This window comes from Tiliqua scincoides, chromosome 5 (genome assembly GCF_035046505.1).
Source record: "Tiliqua scincoides isolate rTilSci1 chromosome 5, rTilSci1.hap2, whole genome shotgun sequence".
Lineage (NCBI taxonomy): Eukaryota > Metazoa > Chordata > Lepidosauria > Squamata > Scincidae > Tiliqua > Tiliqua scincoides.
Genome location: NC_089825.1, coordinates 98573675 through 98594414, shown reverse-complemented (window position 1 = coordinate 98594414; position 20740 = coordinate 98573675). Strand labels below are relative to the sequence as shown.

Genomic DNA, 20740 nt, shown 5'->3' with positions numbered 1-20740 from the left:
GTGAAAATAGTGGTATGTATGAATAATACCATCATGTTATATATCATTGGAAAGGTAATTTAATGCAGAATGCAATGAAACAAAATGGCATTGGAATATCTGTATTCTATCAAAAGTTGTGGCCAATTAACCAGAAAATAAAAACAACTGCCTTTTGGAACAAAAAGTGGATTTTCTTAACTCAAAATGGACCTATGACACTAATTGTTCTGAGAGCCAATGACATGTTGTTATGTTATTGACCTGTTGCAATGACATATTGTCATGATACAGCATGAAACCAAGAAGGTGTTAATATCAGTCTGCTCTCATTTCCATGTATCATAATACTGTTTACCCCTGCTCTCTGGGTCAAAAGGCTCTTTTTCAAGTGGTGCCCCTCTTACATTTAGCAAGGGGAGAAAAAACATCCCTCTTCACCCCATTACAGTATCTTGAACCCATCAGGGGCACACTTTTCATTTATTTTATCTGGGGGGGGGGGCTACAAATCTTCTTTGACCTGTGGGAGAAAGTAGATGCCTTAGCTATGCCACTGAGAAAGCAGAGCAAGTGGGTGGTGAGCTACTGGGAGGAGGAGGTGTGTTCTTCCCAGTTTCCACTTTTTTAAAAGCCCGGGTATGACGTCACTTCTGGTTGTGACATCACTTCCGGGGCAACATTTTGAGCTTAGCACTGGACTACTCAATAATTAGCTATGCCACTGCCCATAGAACACAACGAGACTTACTTCTGAGTAGTCATGCATAGGGTTGCGCTCCAAATGAGTTACAACACATTTCCTTTCACCATGTCCACAAGCCATCACTTAATGTCCTGAAATGGATAACGTATTTGATTCAGACCAAGCTATTGTTTTGCCGAGCTTCAAGTCTCTATTTTTTGAAAGATTTAAATCACCTCTTTGGTTTGTATCCCCAGAATATGAGACATGACTAAGCAGTATTGAAATCAGTGCGACAGGATTGGTGTGCTAAAAAAGGGCATTCACTGATAAAGTCCCAAATAATAAAATAAGTGAAGAGCGGTTTTATGCCACCCATTCATGCATCTGAATGGACATACCTGTGGAAACTTGTAGTGGCTAAGAATGTTGCCCATTTGGATGACATACTCTACCGTGAATCCCCCAATGACAGACAAGACATCACCTTTCATACCACACTTGTAATTGGGTACATTCCTTTGTTGTTTGAAGAGTAGATCCAGGATGGACTTATATGTGGTCATTCCTTCAAAAAAGTTGTCATAAATTTTAAAGCCGAAGGTCATGTTGGGCAAGAGGTTGGGATTCCTATTGATCTCATGAATGGCAAAAAGCAAGGCCAGGACATGCTGATAATGTTTGTACTCTATTCTGAAATTAGATTGACATTGTGGCAGAGATAAGGTCTAGCACATTGTCATGTGCACCACATATACATTTATAGTAGTACCACCCACAAAGGCATTTCCTTGAGCACTGTTTTGCTACAGTGTTGTTCATCCTGGGCATGACTGACAGCTATTGTCAATCAGAGCAGTGTATTCTGGCCAATCAGTGTCAGGTTCTTGTCCCATCAAGAATAGTGTGCTTTTTTAGTGCTGATTTGCACAGCACTCAATTTTAGGGGACAATGACACCCACACTACTGGATATATGCTTGTACAGTGAAAAACTCATCCCAAGTACAATGAGAAAAGGAAACAAAACTAAAGAGGTGTAAGGAAGAGGGGTGCAGGAATGGAGTTGTTCATCTGACCAGAACAAAAATGATTACGTAAGGGAACATTTCTTCCTTTGTCCTGAAGTAAGTCTTAGCTGCTGCAATGGATCTACTGTGCCTGTGATTTTGCTGCTGCAAGTCCAAGTGGATATGTGTAGGTAGTTTGTTGCCAGGAAGGGAGATAGGATATAAATAGAGGTGCTTTCAATGATATCCGCTCCCTTCCTGACCATGGCATTGCCCCAACCCCACCCTGTTCTTCCCAACAAGCTGCACCTGTTGAAATTCCACCCCAGTGCAGTTGTTTGATCTCTAGTCTTCATATTTCAAATAGCATGATGGGTACCAAACAAGAAATAATTTATGAGAAATTGTCTTTCTTCATTGCTGTTAGTCTTTGAAAATTAATTGCATTGTGTACAGGATGTAAAAGAGACAGGACCCCACCAATGACAGCATCTCCTAGCCTAGTATCCCCATAGCTTCCTTCCAATTCACATTTACTGGGCACATGCTCCCAACAGACAAGAGAAGGGAGAAGCAGCAGCAAGAAGAGCAAAAACAACCACAGGGCTGCAAATGCATGTCTAACCCAGCTGCACCTGAACTTCTGCATCCTGAGCTACAGTTCCAGCTACAATGATATCTCTGTGGCTGGCATCCTGATGGAACCTCACTCAGCAGCATGTGCGGTCACAGAGATTTCTCCCCAAAATGTTTTGCAGAAGAAATGTTTGGTGATCCCTGTTCCTCCGTGGGGTACTGATACAGTTCAGAATATGTCGACCTCCTTTTGAAATATGGATGTATTTCTTACCAACTGCACAAGGAAGGAAATAATAGTACTTTGGATAATTACAGAGTATCTAAACATCTCCCTGATTGTCTTTGTAAAATGAAAAACATAAATGTTTACTAAGATCAAACGGTATGCAATATTGTAGAAGGGAGTCTGAATTGGGATCATGGTGAGATGTGGGTTGCCTTTGTTGTGGTCCCCATTCAGATTTCACCCCTTTCCATAGATTAGTTGCTATATGTTAGATAAATCTGATAAAGGAGTGCTAGGCAGATGGGCCAATTTTTATTATACTACATATGAAAAATGGTCTGTTGGAATTTTTTTTAAAAAACAGTGGGGATGGTATTTAATGTAACAAAACAATGGTGGATTGTAGTGGTGTTTAGGACTTTTGGACATATGGTTACATTTCCAATCGTGCTCCTGTGTGAAAATTTAAACAGAAAGAAGCACCAAATGGTTTGTCAAGGCAAACATCGTTCTGTTTAAAATTGTGCAGCAGTTCCCAAATGGGAAGTCTGAAACCCACCAGTGGGACTTGACCCCATTTTTGTTTGGTTGTGAAACTGACAGGGCAGACTGTGCATCAAGGGAGCAACAAGCTGCTAATCGGAAGGGGGGAGAGCACTCTTGCCCAATCACCATTATAGTCACATTCCTTGGCATTTATCAATCAGGCTGCAGCTTCTAGGGCCTCTAAAACGTTTGCAAACCACTGGACTATTGTATAGTGGTGAGATCAGGAGTAGAACCAAAGCAAAGTCCTAAAGAACTGCGGCCACATCCTCAAACTTTTGCTCCATTTGCCAGGTCCTCCAGCTGCTATTTGATTTCTAAAAAAATAAAAAAGAAGGCAAAGTAGCCATCCCATGCTATGAATTTAGTGTTGTATATCATTTACTCTGGCACTGACTCAGGTCTGAGGCCACTGACTCGGAAACGAGTCCCCACGCATGCAGAATCAAGTCTGTCTCTGTCTGGCTGTGCTCGCTTACTTTTTTTAAGGTGAACACAGAAAGAAAAGGGCCGGTGATAAGTGTTCTATAAGTGTACTGTGGTAAATGTACTGAGAAGCAGCACTTTATAATGCTCAGAAGAAATTGGGTTATTAGATCATGACCAGAAATATCCATGACTAGAAAAAATCTCAGAAATATAGAAAATTTCCAATAGTTTGGACTACAAAGAATCCCTTCCCCTACCAAAAAAAAGAGGGGAACAAACTGGGTTAAGATCTGCGGAAAGAGAAGAAAATTCAGCTTCCCAAAACCTAGACTGGATTAGCTTATAGGCCCTGTTAACATCAAGGCCCACTAAAGATTCCAGTGAAAGATCTAAGGAATTCAATTTGGAATCAATGTTTAAAAACCAACCAGACAAAAAAGGGTCTCTTAACAGGTCATTGAGAAGGGAATTGGGGGGGAGGGAAAAATGAAGCCGGAGCCAAAATTTAAATGTTATAGCCCATGCTGTGGTTGAAGGGAGATGGACTTTGAACTCGAGAGTCAGCGTTGCTAACCAGATGGAATTTGGAACTCCGAGAATCCGCCTAAAAAAAATGGCCGCAACTCGGTCCAGGGTTTTGTTGACTTCCTTAATCCATATAGGGACACCGTATAATCGTTGGGCCACAATCTTAGCTCTGAAGATCTGGAGAGCGACAGGTACGAATTGATTACCAGTGCTATAGTGGAAGCGAGTAATCGCCTTAAGGTGATGATTCGAAGTGGCGATAGTTAACTTCCTATGGGCTGCCCAAGTAAGTCGATAATGGAAAAGCAAGCCAAGATATTTAAAGGTGGGCACTTGCTCGTTGGTGGAATGGCTTACCCTCCAGGTCAACGGGGACCAAGATTTTGAGAATACCAGGATTTTAGTTTTGTTAGCATTGATAGTCAAATCATTGGATGTGCAGTAATCCTGAAAAATAATGAGGGCTTGATGAAGACCAGATTTTGTTAGTGAAAGCAGAACTGCATCATCCGCATACAATAAAAGGGGTACAGGAACACCATTAAGGGAAGGGAGAGAGACCCTTTGGTTAGAAAATAGGAGGGGAGATCAGATAGAAAGAGGTTGAAAAGTGAAGGGGCTAGAATGCATCCCTGACGAACACCCTTATCGATAGAGATAACAACTGTCATCTTAGAATAATAATAATAATAATAATAATAATAATAATAATAATAATAATAATAATAATAATAATAATAATAAATAAGTGCTTTTTTGTAATAAAAAAGGTGCAGGAACTCACAACTTGTTAATCTTTTATTTATTTATTTATTTTTGAACTATTTTTTTATTGGAGAAATAAAATATTTTTATGTGCTTCCCCCCTAAAGATGAACTTACTTCTAAGTAGATGAGCATAGGATTGAGCTGTCATTCTCCACATCCCCTTCCCCCTAGCTACTTTTTCTACACATGGGGAAATATACTGTACAGGTGCACTTGTAGCGTGTAGTATGTAGTGCAGCACTACTTCGAGGAGAGGAAGCAGTGAATGGATTCCGAAAAATGGCTTACATGAGTTCCATGTAGGAAAATTACTCTAAGCAACTGTGGGAGTAAGAACAAAAAAGGAATTCTTACACGAGAGGGGTCCTTGGGTGCACATAGAAACAGCTACGTTTGCAAACAAGCGATTAAATATGGTTTAATTCAGGTATCAAAATACTCTGTGTCTTTGGGAAGGCGCTTAGCATGCAATTGTATGTTCTTTGCTGCCCTGAGCAGCTGCTGTGCATTGCTGGAGAGGAGCTGCAAACACTGGCATGTTTGTGGGGGATGAGGAGGATCTCTGGCAAGGCTGGACAGCACATTGTACACACGTAGAATCCCTTTTCACCTGCCCTTAGCATGTGAAAATGGGTGCAGATATATATCTCTGCCAGGATTAAGAGCCCAATCCTAGGTATGTCTACTCTGAAGTAAGTCTTGATCTAGTTACTAGAGCTTACTCCCAGGAAAGTGCCTAGGATTGCAGCTTAAGAGCCCAATCCTATGCATGTCTACTCAGAAGTCCACTTTAGTGAATGGGGCTTACTGTGGATAGGATGGTAGCCCTAGAATCCAATCCTGTGCCTGTCTACTCAGAAGTAAGTTCTATTATAGTGAATGGGGCTTACTGTGGATAGGATGGCAGCCTCAGGGCCCAATCCTGTGCCTGTCTCCTCAGAAGTCAGTCCCACTAGAGGCAGTGGGGCTTCCTCCCAGGAAGGTTTGGAGAGGACTGCAGCATCAGAGCCCTTCCTCTGCCTGTCTACTCAGGCTGCAAGGCTGTGACACTTTCCTGGGAGTAAGCCCCATTGAACACAATGGAACTTACTTCTGAGTAGACATGCATAGGCTTGGGCTCTCAGGCTGCAAGGCTATGCACCCTTTCCCAGGAGCAAGCCCCATTGAGCACAATGAGACTTACTTCTGAGTAGACATGCTTAGGCTCCTGCTGCAGATTGGCACGTGGCTGCAGCAGCCAGCTTCCTTCCCCTCCTCCTCTGCCAAGCCAGTACCTGGGCGTTCCGTGGGTGCCGCAGTCTGTCTCCCTGGCTGGCTGGCTGGCTGGCTGTCCGTCCTCCTCCTTGGTGTTGGCGCGTGTCCCCCACGCCCTCCACTGACTTGGAAGCTGTGCGGGGAAGCAGAGTGCGGGGGGAGGGGAGGCAGGCTGGGCTCAGGCAAGAGCTTGGAGATGGGGCAGGAGGGGGTCATTGTGCGGTCAGGCAGGGGCCAGGCGCCCGCCCTCTCTGCACCCCCCAGCACCCACCCAGCGAATGCCTCTGTTTTGCTCCCCCCCTCCTGGAATGACTCCAAAGGGGAGGGGCCCCTGCAAAAAGGTGCTGGAACCCCCACGTTCCATTAGAAAAAATGCCCTAATAATGATAATGATAATGATAATGATAATGATAATAATAATACAGTTATTTATATACCACCTTTCTTGGTTGTCAGATTTCTCCTCAGACTTTATTCAAGGCGGTTTACATAGGCAGGCTATTTAAATCCCCGTAGGGATTTTTACAATTGAAAGAAGGTTCTACCTTTCAAGAATCATAACATTTCAGATGTTTTTTTCTGATCTGGTTTCACATTCTGGCCTCCATCCTCCCACACTCAGAGCAGATGGAATAACTTGGCTCAGCTTGTCAGCCGCTTCAAGGTCGCATGGTGCCGGTGGCCTCGAACCGGCGACCTGTGGATGTTATCTTCAGGCAAACGGAGGCTCTACCCCCTAGACCGGACCTCCTGCCTGATTTAATTACTTCTTTTCTCTGTTAGCAGCTGCTTGGAGTTGAGAGCTGGTTTTAGAACAATAACATAGCATTTAGGGAGAAAAATGCAAATCAGGAGGCCAGTGTTGGAGGCCAAGATGGCAAAGACCTCCACGGCCACCACGTCTTTCCCCTTGCTGCTCAGGTAAGCAGGAATGAAGGAGATCCACACACTGCAGAAGACCAGCATGCTGAAGGTGATGAATTTGGCTTCATTGAAAGTATCTGGCAGTTTTCGGGCAAGGAAAGCGACTGTGAAGCTGGTGAGGGCCAGAAAACCAACGTAGCCCAGGACAGAATAGAGCATGATGATCGACACTTCACTACACTCCACTATGATGTGCTCAGTCTGGGAGTGCATGTCAACATCTGGAAAAGGAGGAGAGGTGGACAGCCAAACAGTGCAAATCCCCACTTGAATGAGGGAACAGGAAAGAACAATGGAGTGAGCCACTTTTTTCCCCAGCCATTTCCTCATCCTGTTCCCTGGCTGGGTGGCCATGAAGGCCAGGACCACAGTGATGGTTTTTGCCAAAAAAGAAGAAATTGCCACAGAGAAAATGATGCCAAAAGCTAATTGGCGGAGAAGGCAGGAGACTTTTCCAGGTTTGCTGATGAAAAGCAGGGATGAAAGATAACATAGGAGGATGGAGGTGAGAAGAATGCAGGTGAGGTTTTGATCGTTGGTTTTGACAATGGGAGTGTTCCAGTTTCTTAAAAAGATCCATATCACCAAAACTGTCATTATTGAGAAGGAAAAAGTGAAGGAAACCAAACTGATTCCTAAGGGCTCATAGTAGGTTAAGAAGGCCATGCGTTTGGGGATACACTGATCTTGGTTCTTGTTTGGGTACTGATCTGCTGGGCATATGAAGCAATGAACTGCGTCTGAAAAGGACAAAGAGTGTCAGTAGAACTATTAAGTCATAAGAATGATGGGAGGTTGAAAGCAAATGTTGGACAAGAATTCCTCCTTTCCCTTGTTAGCCCTCCAGTGTTTAGTATGAGGGGATTGACCAAATGCAGCAAGGGATAGGCACCAGCGGGATTAAGTGCACTTAACTGTATGATGGACTGCCTCTGAAGTCTTTCAAGGTGCCTCCCTTGTTGCAGTTCTAATCAGTGTTAGCTTTAAGAATCAGTGCATCATAAACTTAAGTGTTTGGAGAAGAGCAGGCCAATACAAAGCCATATGTTATGGTTTTAGGGTGGACTAGTATTTGCAAATATCTCCTGGAAAATCTGTGCACTTCCATTCACCTGTCTGGTTAGACATCATGTCATCAGGACATGGAGTACAATCATAGCAACAGATTGCTTCCCCCTCTTGAACCGTCTTGCTGTGTCCAACATGGCAGCTCTCAACACAGGTTGAACGAGGCAGATTCTAAGAACAAAGAATGGGGAGAAACACTGAAGCGAATATTTAATGCCCACCACCATGACCATCCTTCCCTTTCAGTGCACTTCAGCTTATCGAGAGCAGGAGCTCACCTGACCAGCAACAGATTACTCCCCTGCTGTGAGAGACCTGTTGAAAACTCTGTTCTGTTGATTTCAGGGAGAGTTCTATACTCCCATTTTGGTAGAGAGATTTCTTTTTCCTACTGAGGCTCAAAAGAGCTCAGGGCAGAGCCAAATGAAACAGGAAATGCATCATTATTAGATTTTATTCCCAATGTGCCCTTCTGCTAGCAGAAAACCTAGCATGCATTTATTTCATCAGGGAATTGGCTCAGTAGCACTGACATTCCTGGCCCCTATGCCGCCCGAGGCCAGGATCACAGAATGCTGCCTGCCCAGTGTTTGCTACCCCTTACCATCGTGTAGCCTCCTCTGGCGTTCCAGCGGCCTTCAAGTGCTTTTATATATTACTTCCAGTTTTTGTCAGAAAACCAGTAGTGACAGTTTGAAGGGCTTTTAAGAAGGCCTCGGGAGGGCTGACCTTGTGCCGCCTTCCCGGATCCCAGAAGGACTCCAGAGGGCAGTCGAAAATGGCAGTTGGGAGGTGTGGATGGTGGTGCGGGTGTGGGTGGCAGCTAACTGTGGTTCAGGATCAATTAGGTTGTTCACGAACCAATTTCAGGCGTGTCTCCATTCACTTCTCTTCATTTTAAATATATTAGACTTGATGCTACCATGGTATGCATGTTGGAAAATGTTAAAGATCTGACATGTGTAGCATCTGCAGCCCCTGTTATGCCTTCAGAGGGCAGCCAAAAGCAGTGGTGAGGGGGCAAGGATGGCAGCAGGGGTGAGGATGGTGGCAGGGGAACCATCTGGCTCAGAGGGGTGGCGCCCCAGGACATTTTACCCTCACCCCATATATGCCACATCCAGTTATGGAAAAAGCTTCAGGAGTCAACCTCGAGGTAAAATCAGGAGCCAGAGTCCCTGAGGCAGTTCATGGCTGAACACAGTCATGTTCTGGCAACTCCTGCGACGCCGCTGGAACCAACCGTATTGGCCTCTGCCTTTCCATTGGACCATTTCAGCGACGTGGAGAGGGGGGATTTGCTGCATGGGTAACAGCCTATCCTCCATACCTACTTTACCCAGGCTTCGCGCACTGGAGAGGACACTCTGTTCCAGAACCACCATTCAGAGCGTGACACCATAGTCTTCCGAGACTGAAGGATGCCAACAACAAATAGCAATTAGATTCTGTTGGGGTAATGTCTAAGAATAAAAAATAGGGACATAAGTAGAAGCTCTTTTAATGCCCCCCACTATAGCCATTCTTTTTCCACTGGGCTTCAACTTGTTAAAAGATGGGGCCCACCTCAAAACCCAACTATCTATTTGATATTTATCTCCATGTTTATCTCAATGTAAGTATTTGGTTAATCAACATGACATGCTATGTGCCTTGCAAATATGTTTAAAATAGTTTTATTCTGTGTCCATAGAGGAATGATCCAGTATGGGTTTAGATCAGGGGTGTCCAAAGTTTTTGGCAGGAGGGCCACATCATCTCTCTGACACTGTGTCGGGGCATGTGTCGGGGGATGAAAAGAATTAATTTACATTTAAAATTTGAATAAATTTACATAAGTTTACATAAATGAATATATTAAAGATGAACTTATATGAATGAATCAAGGTCTTGCAATAGCTCAAGGCCTATAAAAGGTCTTGCACAAAGCAAGGCTGGCCTTTCCTTTGCTGCCACTACTGCATCACAGATGTGAAACAGCAAGCAGTGGAGGGAACCCTCATCCCACAGCTCATGCGAGAGGTCAAACAGTCGCCCTCACGCTGAGAGCAGTTGCGTCGGGCCAGTGCGGGCTCCAACAAATCTCCGGAGGGCCAGAGGCTCATTGGAGACTGGGGGTTCCCTGAGGGCCGCACTGAGAGGCCTCGAGGGCCACATGTGGCCCCAGGGCCGGGGTTTGGGCACCCCTGGTTTCGATTAAAGTGGATTAAGATATTTAACATTATGCATGTGTACTAATGGTGTATTTGTAGCATTCCTACAAGACCTGAACAATATCGGCGGGGGTGGGCCATGGGCAGTGAAGAAGATAATGGGACACTTCAGGGAAGGAGCCGGGGTGTGTCAGGGAAGGAAGGGGTTGATCTGATGGCAGTCATGCATTTCGGATCGTATTCCCTATTTTTCAACCTGCTCCACTGCCTGGGTCTCTTTGGGCTTATACCAATTATATAGCTGGCATAGGCATGAGGAGACCCATAAGCTGTCAGGGGCCTATGCAGAGGCAAGCGAAAAATATGTTCCCTTACATCTCAAAGGTCTCTCAGTCATGCCTCCACCACTGTATGCAGTGCATGACTCCAGGTGTGTTCAGTTGTTCAGGAATGCTTGGGTGGTGTGGGTAAAATCATGTTCCCAGGCAAACGAGGGGGTCACCTTGCTGAAGGATTTTAGCCCAACCTGCTTAAATCTGCTATTCCACACAATGACATCATCGTGGATGGTAAACTCTAGACTTGGAGACATCTTTCCAACTTGAATCTTAAGGAAGGATTTATTGGGGAAAGTGACCCAGTTGATGACATCAAGTCCAGATGACATATCGTCCTGGGCAAACCAGACTTCATGGCCAGCACCATTGTTAAAGTGGACATTTTTCAGAAAAGCGTGCATCTAGATTAGACAAAAATGGAAAATAGAAAACAGTTGATAGCTTCATATTGTACACTGAATTACCAAACCCCTCGTCAAAAAAAAGGTACCTGTAAACCTGAGATGTACAAGTTACAAGAACATTTTATTCATTCATTAAAAACAGAATAGGCTTGGCAGATCTTCCTCATCTTCCTCCCAGCTCACCATCATATCCAAGGTTTCCATATCTATGGGCCCAATCCTATCCAACTTTCTAGCACTGATGCAGCTATGCCAATGGGGCATGCACTAAATCCTGCAGTTTGGGGGTAGTCACAGAGGCCTAGGGGCTACACTGCAGCTGCATTGGTGATAGAAAGCTGAATTGGTTGAGCCTTATTGAAGTATATAATTTGTTCCCCTACTCAAAGGTTTCCAGGGAGCTTTGTGTTAACAATGCTAGTGGCTGGTTTTCACAATAAAATAAATATTTATATTCCACCTTTCTTTCATTTTGCAACTTAAAGTATTGCATCTGGGATACCCAGTTTGCCTGTCTTCAAGGTCCTGCAAGATCCAGATCAGCTTAGCTTCTGCAGTATGTCCACCCCAAGTGCCCAGGGACATGATTTCACCCGCACCACCCATTCCATCCACACTTCCTAGTAGCATTATCATACATAACCATATCAATACAGTGAGGAATATACCTGCCACGGTTCAATGTTCACCAGTTTGGATGTGTTTCTGTTCAGCATTGTTTTTGGTCTGGACATATATACGGCATTCAAAGCATGCACTACAGCATAGAGAGCATTGTAAATGCGGTAGCTCTGATCACTCATCTCCATCTCAAACCGAGACTGAGGCAGGCTCTCCAGTTTCTCCTCTCCGGTACAGTGTTTACAAGTTTTAAATTCCCCATCATGGCAACATCCAAATGCAAATTTGTAGAAAATGCAGAGAAAACGTGTGAGTGACTTATCAGGCTTTAGAGTCTGAAGGAAGTCCTGAAATCCTGGCACGGGCCTTGTGGAGGTTGTGAAAGACAAAGTCCCATGGAATGTTTTTGCACAGCAGTCCTCAATATTGCTGGTGAAATCCCACTGAGGTGGTGTGATCCAAACTTTCCCTATAACAATTCTATGTTTAAATTCAGCAGTGTGTAAAATGACTACCAATAGCAACAGAGTCTGAGTGTCCCCGTTAACAACAACAACATTGGCTGTCATGGACAAAAGTTTGGAGTGTATACTTAATATATTGTGCGTGACTGTATTTTTATTGGTGTCGAAATTAAGATCCTTGGCAACGACAGTCCTTTCTAAGAAGGCAACACAAATGCTCTTCCGGGCCAGCAGCGGTGTCAGCCTCTGCAGGAAGCCTTCTCCACTATCAGCCTCTGAAACAATGAGACCAATCCACGTCCATTGGAAATGCAGTAGTAGCTGGACTATTCCGGTGTACAGAGTACCTTCCCTTATTGCCATAAAAGGAAAATTATTTCTTGTGACTGGTATCTCATATGTTCCATAGGTAATCTAGCAGGGGGAAACATGGCTCATAACAGGTTTGAAAATTAACCACTGTTTTCCATACCAAAGTGTTTATTACAGTCCAGACTTTTGCTTATCGATGATACTTTAAGCATACTGAACAATGTGTCTTTGGACATTCCCGCCTAGAATTTTCAGTTCAGTAAGACCTTTATTGGCATAAAATACAGAGAAAGAACAGAACAAGACAGGAATGTACAAAGACAACACAACATAAGCAAAAACATCAGTCACTGCCCAGAGTCCCAGGGCTCTGCCTGGCTATTACCCCAGATAAAAAGGAAGCAACATTATCCAGAGTCTCAGGATCAGGAGTGGAAAGGAGAGACTGAAGCATGGTTGAATCCTCCCAGCCCTGCATCCTAGCTAGCAATGGACCTAGAAATTTCTTGCGTGACACAACATGTAGCGGGCAATAAAAAAAGGTATGCATTAAAGTCTCAACGCAATCCCTACCACACTTGCACTTCCTCTCTAAGTAGGGGATACCGCTGAACCTGCCCGTTAACAAGGCTGATGGAAGAGCGTTACACCTTGCCAGTGTGAAAGCTCTCCGGGCCTGTGGGCACACCAGGTGGTAAAAGAAGGAGGCCGGTTTCCCAAAACTGACTGGAATATGAAGATGGAGTGGAGAACATGTAGTTCTGGCGGCACTAAACAGCTCTTATTGCGCCTAGAATTTATAGCAAGTCTGCAACACTAAACATGCTTTCCTGGGAGTAAGCCCCATTGAACATAGGGAGACTTGTAGACATGCAATAGGGTTGTGCTCTGAATTTGTTACATTTGCTTTCACCATGTCCACAAGCCATCACTTAATGTCCTGAAATGGGTAATGTATTTGATTCAGACCAAGCTATTGTTTTGACTGAGCTTCAAGTTTCCATTTTTTTAAAAGAATAAAATCACCTTTTATATCTGGTTTGTATCCCCAGAATATGAGACATGACTAAGCAGTGTTGAAATCAGTGCAACAAGATTGGTGTGCTTAAGCTGAAGAACAGTTTATATAATGGGCTGTATTTATGACACATTTTCTTGGGAAACAAACCTGAGTTTTATATACTGAAAGACATATTTTGTGCAGGAGGTCTGGCTCAGTGGTAGAGCTGCTGCCATGTGTGCCTGAAGATCTGAGGACACCAGTTTGAAACAACCAGATGTATCTGAGAGCTGTCGACATGCTGATAACTAGTTGACCATCTGTGACAGAGAGGAGTTGCTATCAAGTTGCATGGGAGGCGAAGCAGCCAGAGGGAGGCCAGACTGGGAAGGAATTCAACTGTAATTAGGTTTTCTTTTAATGAGGCTTTCTTAGTAATGAGGCTATCCTTTTATAAAAATTCTGATGGGGGTTTAGAAAACCTTACTATGCAAACTGCCTTGAATTAAAGTCTGAGGAGAAATCTGATGACCAAGAAAGGTGGCATATAAATACTATTATTATTATTATTATTATTATTATTATTATTATTATTATTATTATTATTATTATTATTATTATTATTATTTTGAGCTGAAGGTCTCTCTGCCCACATCTGGGTTGCTGGTCAGTCATTTTATGTCCTCCTATACAACTGAGATCTCAAGGACCTCCTCAAATGGTTACTTCTTTTGAAAAAAACAATTTACTTACTTATTGCATTGCATTGCCCCTTTGCAATTTTTTTCAAGCTAAAAAAAGGGGGATTCACTGATAAAGTCCCAAATAATATAAGAAGCGAAGAGCAGTTTTATGCCACCCATTCATGCATCTGAATGTACATACCTGTGGAAACTTGTAGTGGCTAAGAATGTTGGCCATTCGGATGACATACTCTACCATGAATCCCCCAATGACAAATAAGACATCTCCTTTCTTATCACACTTGTAATTGGGCTCATTCCTTTGTTGTTTGAAAAATAGATCCAGGATGGACTTATATGTTGCCATTCCTTCAAAAAAGTTGTCATAGATTTTAAAACCCAAGGTCATGTTTGGCAAGAGGTTGGGATTCCTGTTGATCTCATGAATGGCAAAAATGAAGGCCAGGACATGCTGATAATGTTTGTACTGCATTCTGAAATTAGATTGACATTGAGGCAGAAATAAGGTCTATCATAAGAACATAAGAGCATACGAAGAGCCCTGCTGGATCAGGCCATAGACCCATCAAGTCCAGCTTCCTGTATCTCCCAGTGGCCTACCAGATGCCTCAGGGAGCACACAAGACACACCCGCCTTGGGTGCCCTTTCGGGACAATGGCGGATTACATGTCCAATAAATAATAAATAATAATAATAATAAATAAGACAACAGGAGACCTGCATCTTGGTGCCCTCCCTTGTATCTCATGTGCATCACATGTACGTGTACAGTAATTCCATCTGCAATAGCATTTCCTTGAGGGCGGTTTTACTACAGTGTAGTTCATCCTGGGCATGACTGATGGCTGTTGTCATTGTGAGCAGTGCATTCTGGCCAATCAGTGTCAAGAACAATGTCGTTTTTAGTGCTGAACCACACAGCACTCGATTTTAGGGGACAATGACTCTCGTGTTATTGGATATATGCTTCTACAGTGAAAAGCTCATTCCAAGTACGATTAGAAAAGGAAGCAAAACTAAAGAGGTGTAAGGAAGAGGGGTGCAGGAATGACGTTCATCTGAGCAGAACAAAAATGTTTAGGTAAGGGAACATTTCTTCCTTTGTCCTGAAGCAAGTCTTAGCTGCTACAATGCACCTACTGTGCCTATGATTTTGCTGGTGCAAGTCCAAGTGGACATATGTAGGTAGTCTGTGGCCAGGAAAGGGGTAGGATATAAACAGAGCTGCTTTCAATGCTCTCCGCTCCCTTCCTGGCCATGGCACAGCCCCATCCCCAAACTGTTCTTCCCAACAAGCTGCACCTGTTGAAATATCACCCCAATGCTGTTGTTTGATCCCTAGTCTTCATATTTCAAATAGCATGATGGGTACCAAACAAGAAATAACTTACGTGAAATTGACTCCCTCCATTGCTGGTAGTCTCTGAAAATTGATTGCAGTGTGTACAGGACATATAAGAGATAAGACCCCACCAATGACAGCATCACCTAGCCTAGTATCACCATAGCTTCCTTCCAATTCACATTTACTGGGCACATCCTCCCAACAGACAAGAGAAGGGAGAAGCAGCAGCAAGAAGAGCAAAAACAACCACAGGGCTACAAATGCATGTCTAACCCAGTTACATCTGAACGTATGCATCCTGAACTACAGTTCCAGCTACAATGATATCTCTATGGCAGGCACCTCGCTAGAGCCTCACTCTGGAGCCACATGGAAGCAGCATATGTGCCCACAGAGATTCCTCCTAAAAGTATTTATCCATAGAAGAAATGCTTGGTGATCTCTGTTCCACCCTGGGGCACTGATACAGTTCAGGATATATCCAACTCCTTTTGAAATATGGATGTATTTCTTACCAACTGCACAAGGAAGGAAATGACAGTATTCTGGATAACTACAGAGTACCTAAACATCTCCCTGATTGTCTTTGTGAAATGAAAAACATACATGTTTATGAAGATCAAATGGTATGCAATTTTACGGAGCGCAGTCTGTACTTAGATCATGGTGAGATGTGAGATGTGTGTTGCCTTTGCTGTGATTCCAGTTCAGATTTCACCCCGCATTACAGATCAGCTACTCTATGGTAAATAAAACTGTTAAGGGAATGTTACACAGGTGGGCCAAATCATATTATACATGGTGTACACATAAAACATGGTGTTTTTTTCAATAGCAGTGGGGCAACATTTAACAAAGCAGAATAATGGTGGAGGGTGGGGTGGGGTCTTTAGGACTTTAGGACATATGGTTACACTTCCCATCATGCCCCTATGTGAAAATTTAAACAGAAAGAAGCACCAAATGGTTTGTCAAGGCAAACATCGTTCTGTTTCAAATCGTGCAGCAGTTCCCAAACTGTGAGTCTGAAACCCACCAGTGGGACATGACCCCATTTTTGTTCGGTTGCAAAACTAACAGGGCAGATTGTTCATCAAGGGTTAAACAAACTGCAAATTGGGGGGGGGTACTGCTGCCCAACCACCATTATAGCCACACACCTCAGTGTTGTTTATAAATCAGACAGCAGCCTCTAGGGCCTGTAAAAAGTTTGCAACCACTGGAATATTGTATAGTAGTGAGATCAGGAGTAAGCCAGAGCAAAGTCCTAAAGAACTGTGGCCACATCCTCAAAGTTCTGCTCCAATTGCCAGGTCCTCCAACTGCTCTTTTACTTATTAAAAAAATGAAAAAAGAAGGCAAAGCAGCCACCCCATGCTATGACTTTAGTGGTATATTTACTCTGCCTTATTACTATTACTATATTAATAGTAATATTACTATTAATACTATAAAAGTATATTACTATATTTAGTGGTATATATTATTTACTCTGGCACTGACTCGCGTCTGAGGCCACTGACTCGGAAACGAGTCCCCACGCGGGCAGAATCAAGTGTCTCTGTCTGGGTGTGCTTGCTTATTTTTTTTGAGGCATGAAAGGCATTGTGGGGCCATCATTCAGACCGGGCAAGCAGCAGGGCCCTTCCAGCCAGAGGCAAGGAAGACTGAATGTCTTGGTTTTGCATTGAGAAAGAACTGGGGGGAGGCAGGTGAGCTCTCTTGTCCATCTCTAAAGGAACCAGTGATAATTGGAAGAAGGTTTTTCCCCTGGAAAAGGGGGAAGAAAGCAACATGGGTGGTGGTGGTGGTAATTCATAGCCATCCAGGAGTCATGGCATGGTTTCAGCAGGCTCATTGAATGTCTGGTCATAATGAAAATACTTATGAGTAGAGCTGCAAAGGAGTGGGTCATACTGGTAAGCCTGCCCGCTGCTGCATGTGACCCTCCTCCCTTGTGCCACTTCTGTCTGCGCACTCACAGTTTGCTCCACTCCTCCCACCTTGTTTACAGATATGATGAGGACATCAGGGCAGTATTAAATGAGAATTCCAACATATACACACACCCTGGCAGCAGCTTCATTTTTGTCCACAGATCTGGAGTTTAGCCTTCTGTGAGCATTCTGTGGATTTTTTTTTTTAATACTGATTATGGAAGACAGAAAAATGCTAGATGGAAGTTTGCAGAAGTACATTCAAAGACTAATGAGTGAATCCATGCAACTGGACTTTGGTGCCTTCTCAGGTTTTGTATTGGTGGATTCAGCTAAGACGTTGAGCTCCACAATCCTACAGTGTTTTAGGTAGTTGACTTTTCCAAATCTATAAACTAAGACTCTGTAAAACCCAGGCATGCATGACATTTACAGTACCACATTGTCGAATTTCTTAGGCTGCCATGACAGCAGTCAAAGCACTGATAGAAGCCTCTAGCAAAGTCCATGCTTGGTTATGACAAAGTTCACTCACTTCACTTCAAACTTGAACTCTTGGACAAATGTTTTTGGGTGTTGCCCTCTGCTTTATGTCTGGGGCAGAGAGGAAGGGTCAATTACAAGGACGTTCTAGATGTGGGTTGCTGTGATTGCATAGTTTATTATTATTATTATTATTATAGTGATTGCATAATTATTATTGAATCTGTGGTCTATCTGTGTGTTTTAGTACATGTTAATCCTTTCTAACTCGAGGGGTAAGGCAGAATAAGGATAGGTCACTGTTATAATCATTTCTTTACATTGCAATTGTAACTGATGTGCATGAAATTTTCCAATTGCAACTGAGCCCATTTTTTTCCACATTGTTTTGCATGATTTTCAAGACCTACTTTCAACTCGTAGCAGTAGCAGATCTGCCTAAAAGGGGCAAATGCCCCAGGTACAGCGACCATGTATTTCCCTTTGGTGCTTAAGTAGGTGGGAATGAATGAGATCCACACACTGCAGAAAGTCAGCATACTAAAAGTGACCAGCTTGGCATCATTGAAAACATCAGGTATGATTTACTCTGGCAAGGTACTTGAGTCCAGGCCACTGACTTGAAAATGAGTCCCCACGCATGCAGAATTGAGTCTGCCTTGAGTCTGCAGGGAAATTCCAGCCAGGAGACAGGGAAGGGTTAATGTTTTGGTTTTGCACTGAGAAGCGGGGGAGGTGGGAGCAGGCTTTCTTGTCCATCTCTGAAGGAACTGGTAATCATTGGATGGTTTTTCCCCTAACAAGTATGGGAAGGGTAGTTGGCCCAAGTTGGCCAAGGGTAGTGGTGGTTGATAGTCATCCAGAAGAAATGGCATGGTTTCAGCAGACTCATTGAATGACTGGCCACAGTGGAACTACTTCTGAGTCAAGCTGCAAAGGAGTGGGTCGTACTGGTAAACCTGCCAGCTGCTGCATGTGACCCTCCTGCCTCTCACCGCTTCTGTCCCCACTCTCACGCAGTTTGTTCCACCCCCTCCCACCTTGTTTACAGATGGGATGGGGATACCAGGGGAGTAGCAAATGAGAACTCCAACATACACACACAGACCCTGGCAGCAGCTCCATTTTTGTCCACAGAGCTGCAGTTGCCTTTTTTACCTAAAAAGTCAGGACTTGAGTCTTTTAGAGTCCCCAGAATGCTCTAGGCAACTCGGAAAGTCCACTTGTTTGGGCTCCTTTTCGAGTCAAGTTAAAGGGGGTGGAGACTCATAACTTGACTGAAGTCAAGTTGCACTGGTTTTGTCCATCTCTGCATTTGTGCACCTTTTTGGTTGCCTGCTGTGTCACAATAACACATCATTGGTTCTTGGAACTATCAGTGTTATTGGTGAGTTTTGAGTTCAGCAAATTCACTTTTTGTTGCATAAGGCAGTTGTGTTTTCTTTTGGGGGGTTAAATGGCCCAATGTGTGATAGAATGCAGATAATTCAACATGGTTTGTTCCATTTATGTTCTGCATGCAATTACTATTCCCATATAGAACATTTAAATCCCATATAACTTGATGCTATTATTCATAAATACGGAGAGTCTAAAAGGTTTCCAAAACGTCGGCCACTAGTGGTTCCATCCCCCTGAGGGTGTCAGCCGATGCAGTATGCACCTTCCACACCTCTTCATGATACCACAGAAGGCATATCGCAATTTCTCTCTTTCCGACCCAGTGACCCCACCAGTGCAGCAGTGTTGGGTGCTTATTCTGGTCTAATGCATCAACCTAGAGATCATTATGATTGAGATCTAGATGATGAACATTGAAAGAAAAGGGCCCGATTTAAGTATACTATAAGTGTACTGTAGTAAAAGTACTGAGAAGCAGCACTTTATAATGCTCAGAAGAAATTCGGTTATTGGATCATGACCAGAAATATCGAAGATTGGAAAAAAAAAACCTCAGAACTATAGAAAATTTCCAATAGTTTGGACTACAAAAATTCCCTTCCTCTACTCAGAAAAATTGTTGTTCATGTGAAAGAAGGACTTCTTGGAGGAAGATTCTGCTCTTAGAGGATGGAAACCTTTGGGTTCTTTTGGTGATCCTGTGCTGCCTTAGTATCATGTCTTTATATGAACTTTGTATTTCCTTGTTTCAACATTGACTTCTGGGTTGTGTCTTTGTCCTGCGTTATTATCATTATCCTTGGATAGCTACCAAGGAGATGCAACTATTGCTTCTGAAATGATTTCTCATCCCACCGTATACATTCCATCCCAAAGAATCTGGACTGAGTTAAAAATGTGATATGCTGTGCTCTAGTATTCTTGCTGTGTGGAAACAGAGAGAGAGAAAAACATGCAAAACAACTATCATCTTGGAATCGGATTTAATTACTTCTTTTCTCTGTTAGCAGCTGCTTGGAGTTGAGATCTGGTTTTAGAACAGTAACATAGCATTTAGGGAGAAAAATGCAAGTCAGGTGGCCAGTGTTGGAGGCCAAGATGGCAAAGACCTCCACGGCCACCACGTCTTTCCCTTTGGTGCTCAGGTAAGCAGGAATGAAGGAGATCCACACACTGCAGAAGACCAGCATGCTGAAGGTGATGAATTTGGCTTCATTGAAAGTATCTGGCAGTTTTCGGGCTAGAAAAGCGACTGTGAAGCTGGTGAGGGCCAGAAAACCAACGTAGCCCAGGACAGAAAGAGCATGATGATCGACCCTTCATTACACTCCACTATGATGTGCTCAGTCTGGGAGTGCAGGTCGACATCTGGAAAAGGGATGGGACTTGACAAAAGATTACTAGAACTAATTCGTGTCCTACACCTAAACACTTCCTCTCAAGTGAAATTATCCCCACAAGGTGACCTTTCAGCTCCAATCCCGATCAACAAGGGTGTCAAGCAGGGTTGTGTGCTGGCACCCACTCTGTTCATCCTTTTCATCAATGATTTGGCCCCCATCTTATCAAAGCTTGACTCGCA

The 20740-nt window shown here is 43.6% G+C and overlaps 1 protein-coding gene across 1 annotated transcript in view; it reads right to left on the bottom strand.

Annotated features, from left to right (window-relative positions):
* The window catches only part of LOC136652533 (vomeronasal type-2 receptor 26-like), a 49915-nt gene extending 35452 nt beyond the window's left edge, over window positions 1-14463 (bottom strand). The window contains exons 1-5 of the mRNA XM_066629473.1: window positions 14173-14463; window positions 11559-12389; window positions 10675-10887; window positions 8040-8166; window positions 7063-7148 (exon numbers count right to left, since the gene is read on the bottom strand). Coding sequence (XP_066485570.1) covers window positions 7063-7148; window positions 8040-8166; window positions 10675-10887; window positions 11559-12389; window positions 14173-14463 — 1548 coding nt within the window. The remainder of the gene's footprint in view (window positions 1-7062; window positions 7149-8039; window positions 8167-10674; window positions 10888-11558; window positions 12390-14172) is intronic.
* Window positions 14464-20740: the final 6277 nt, after the last annotated feature.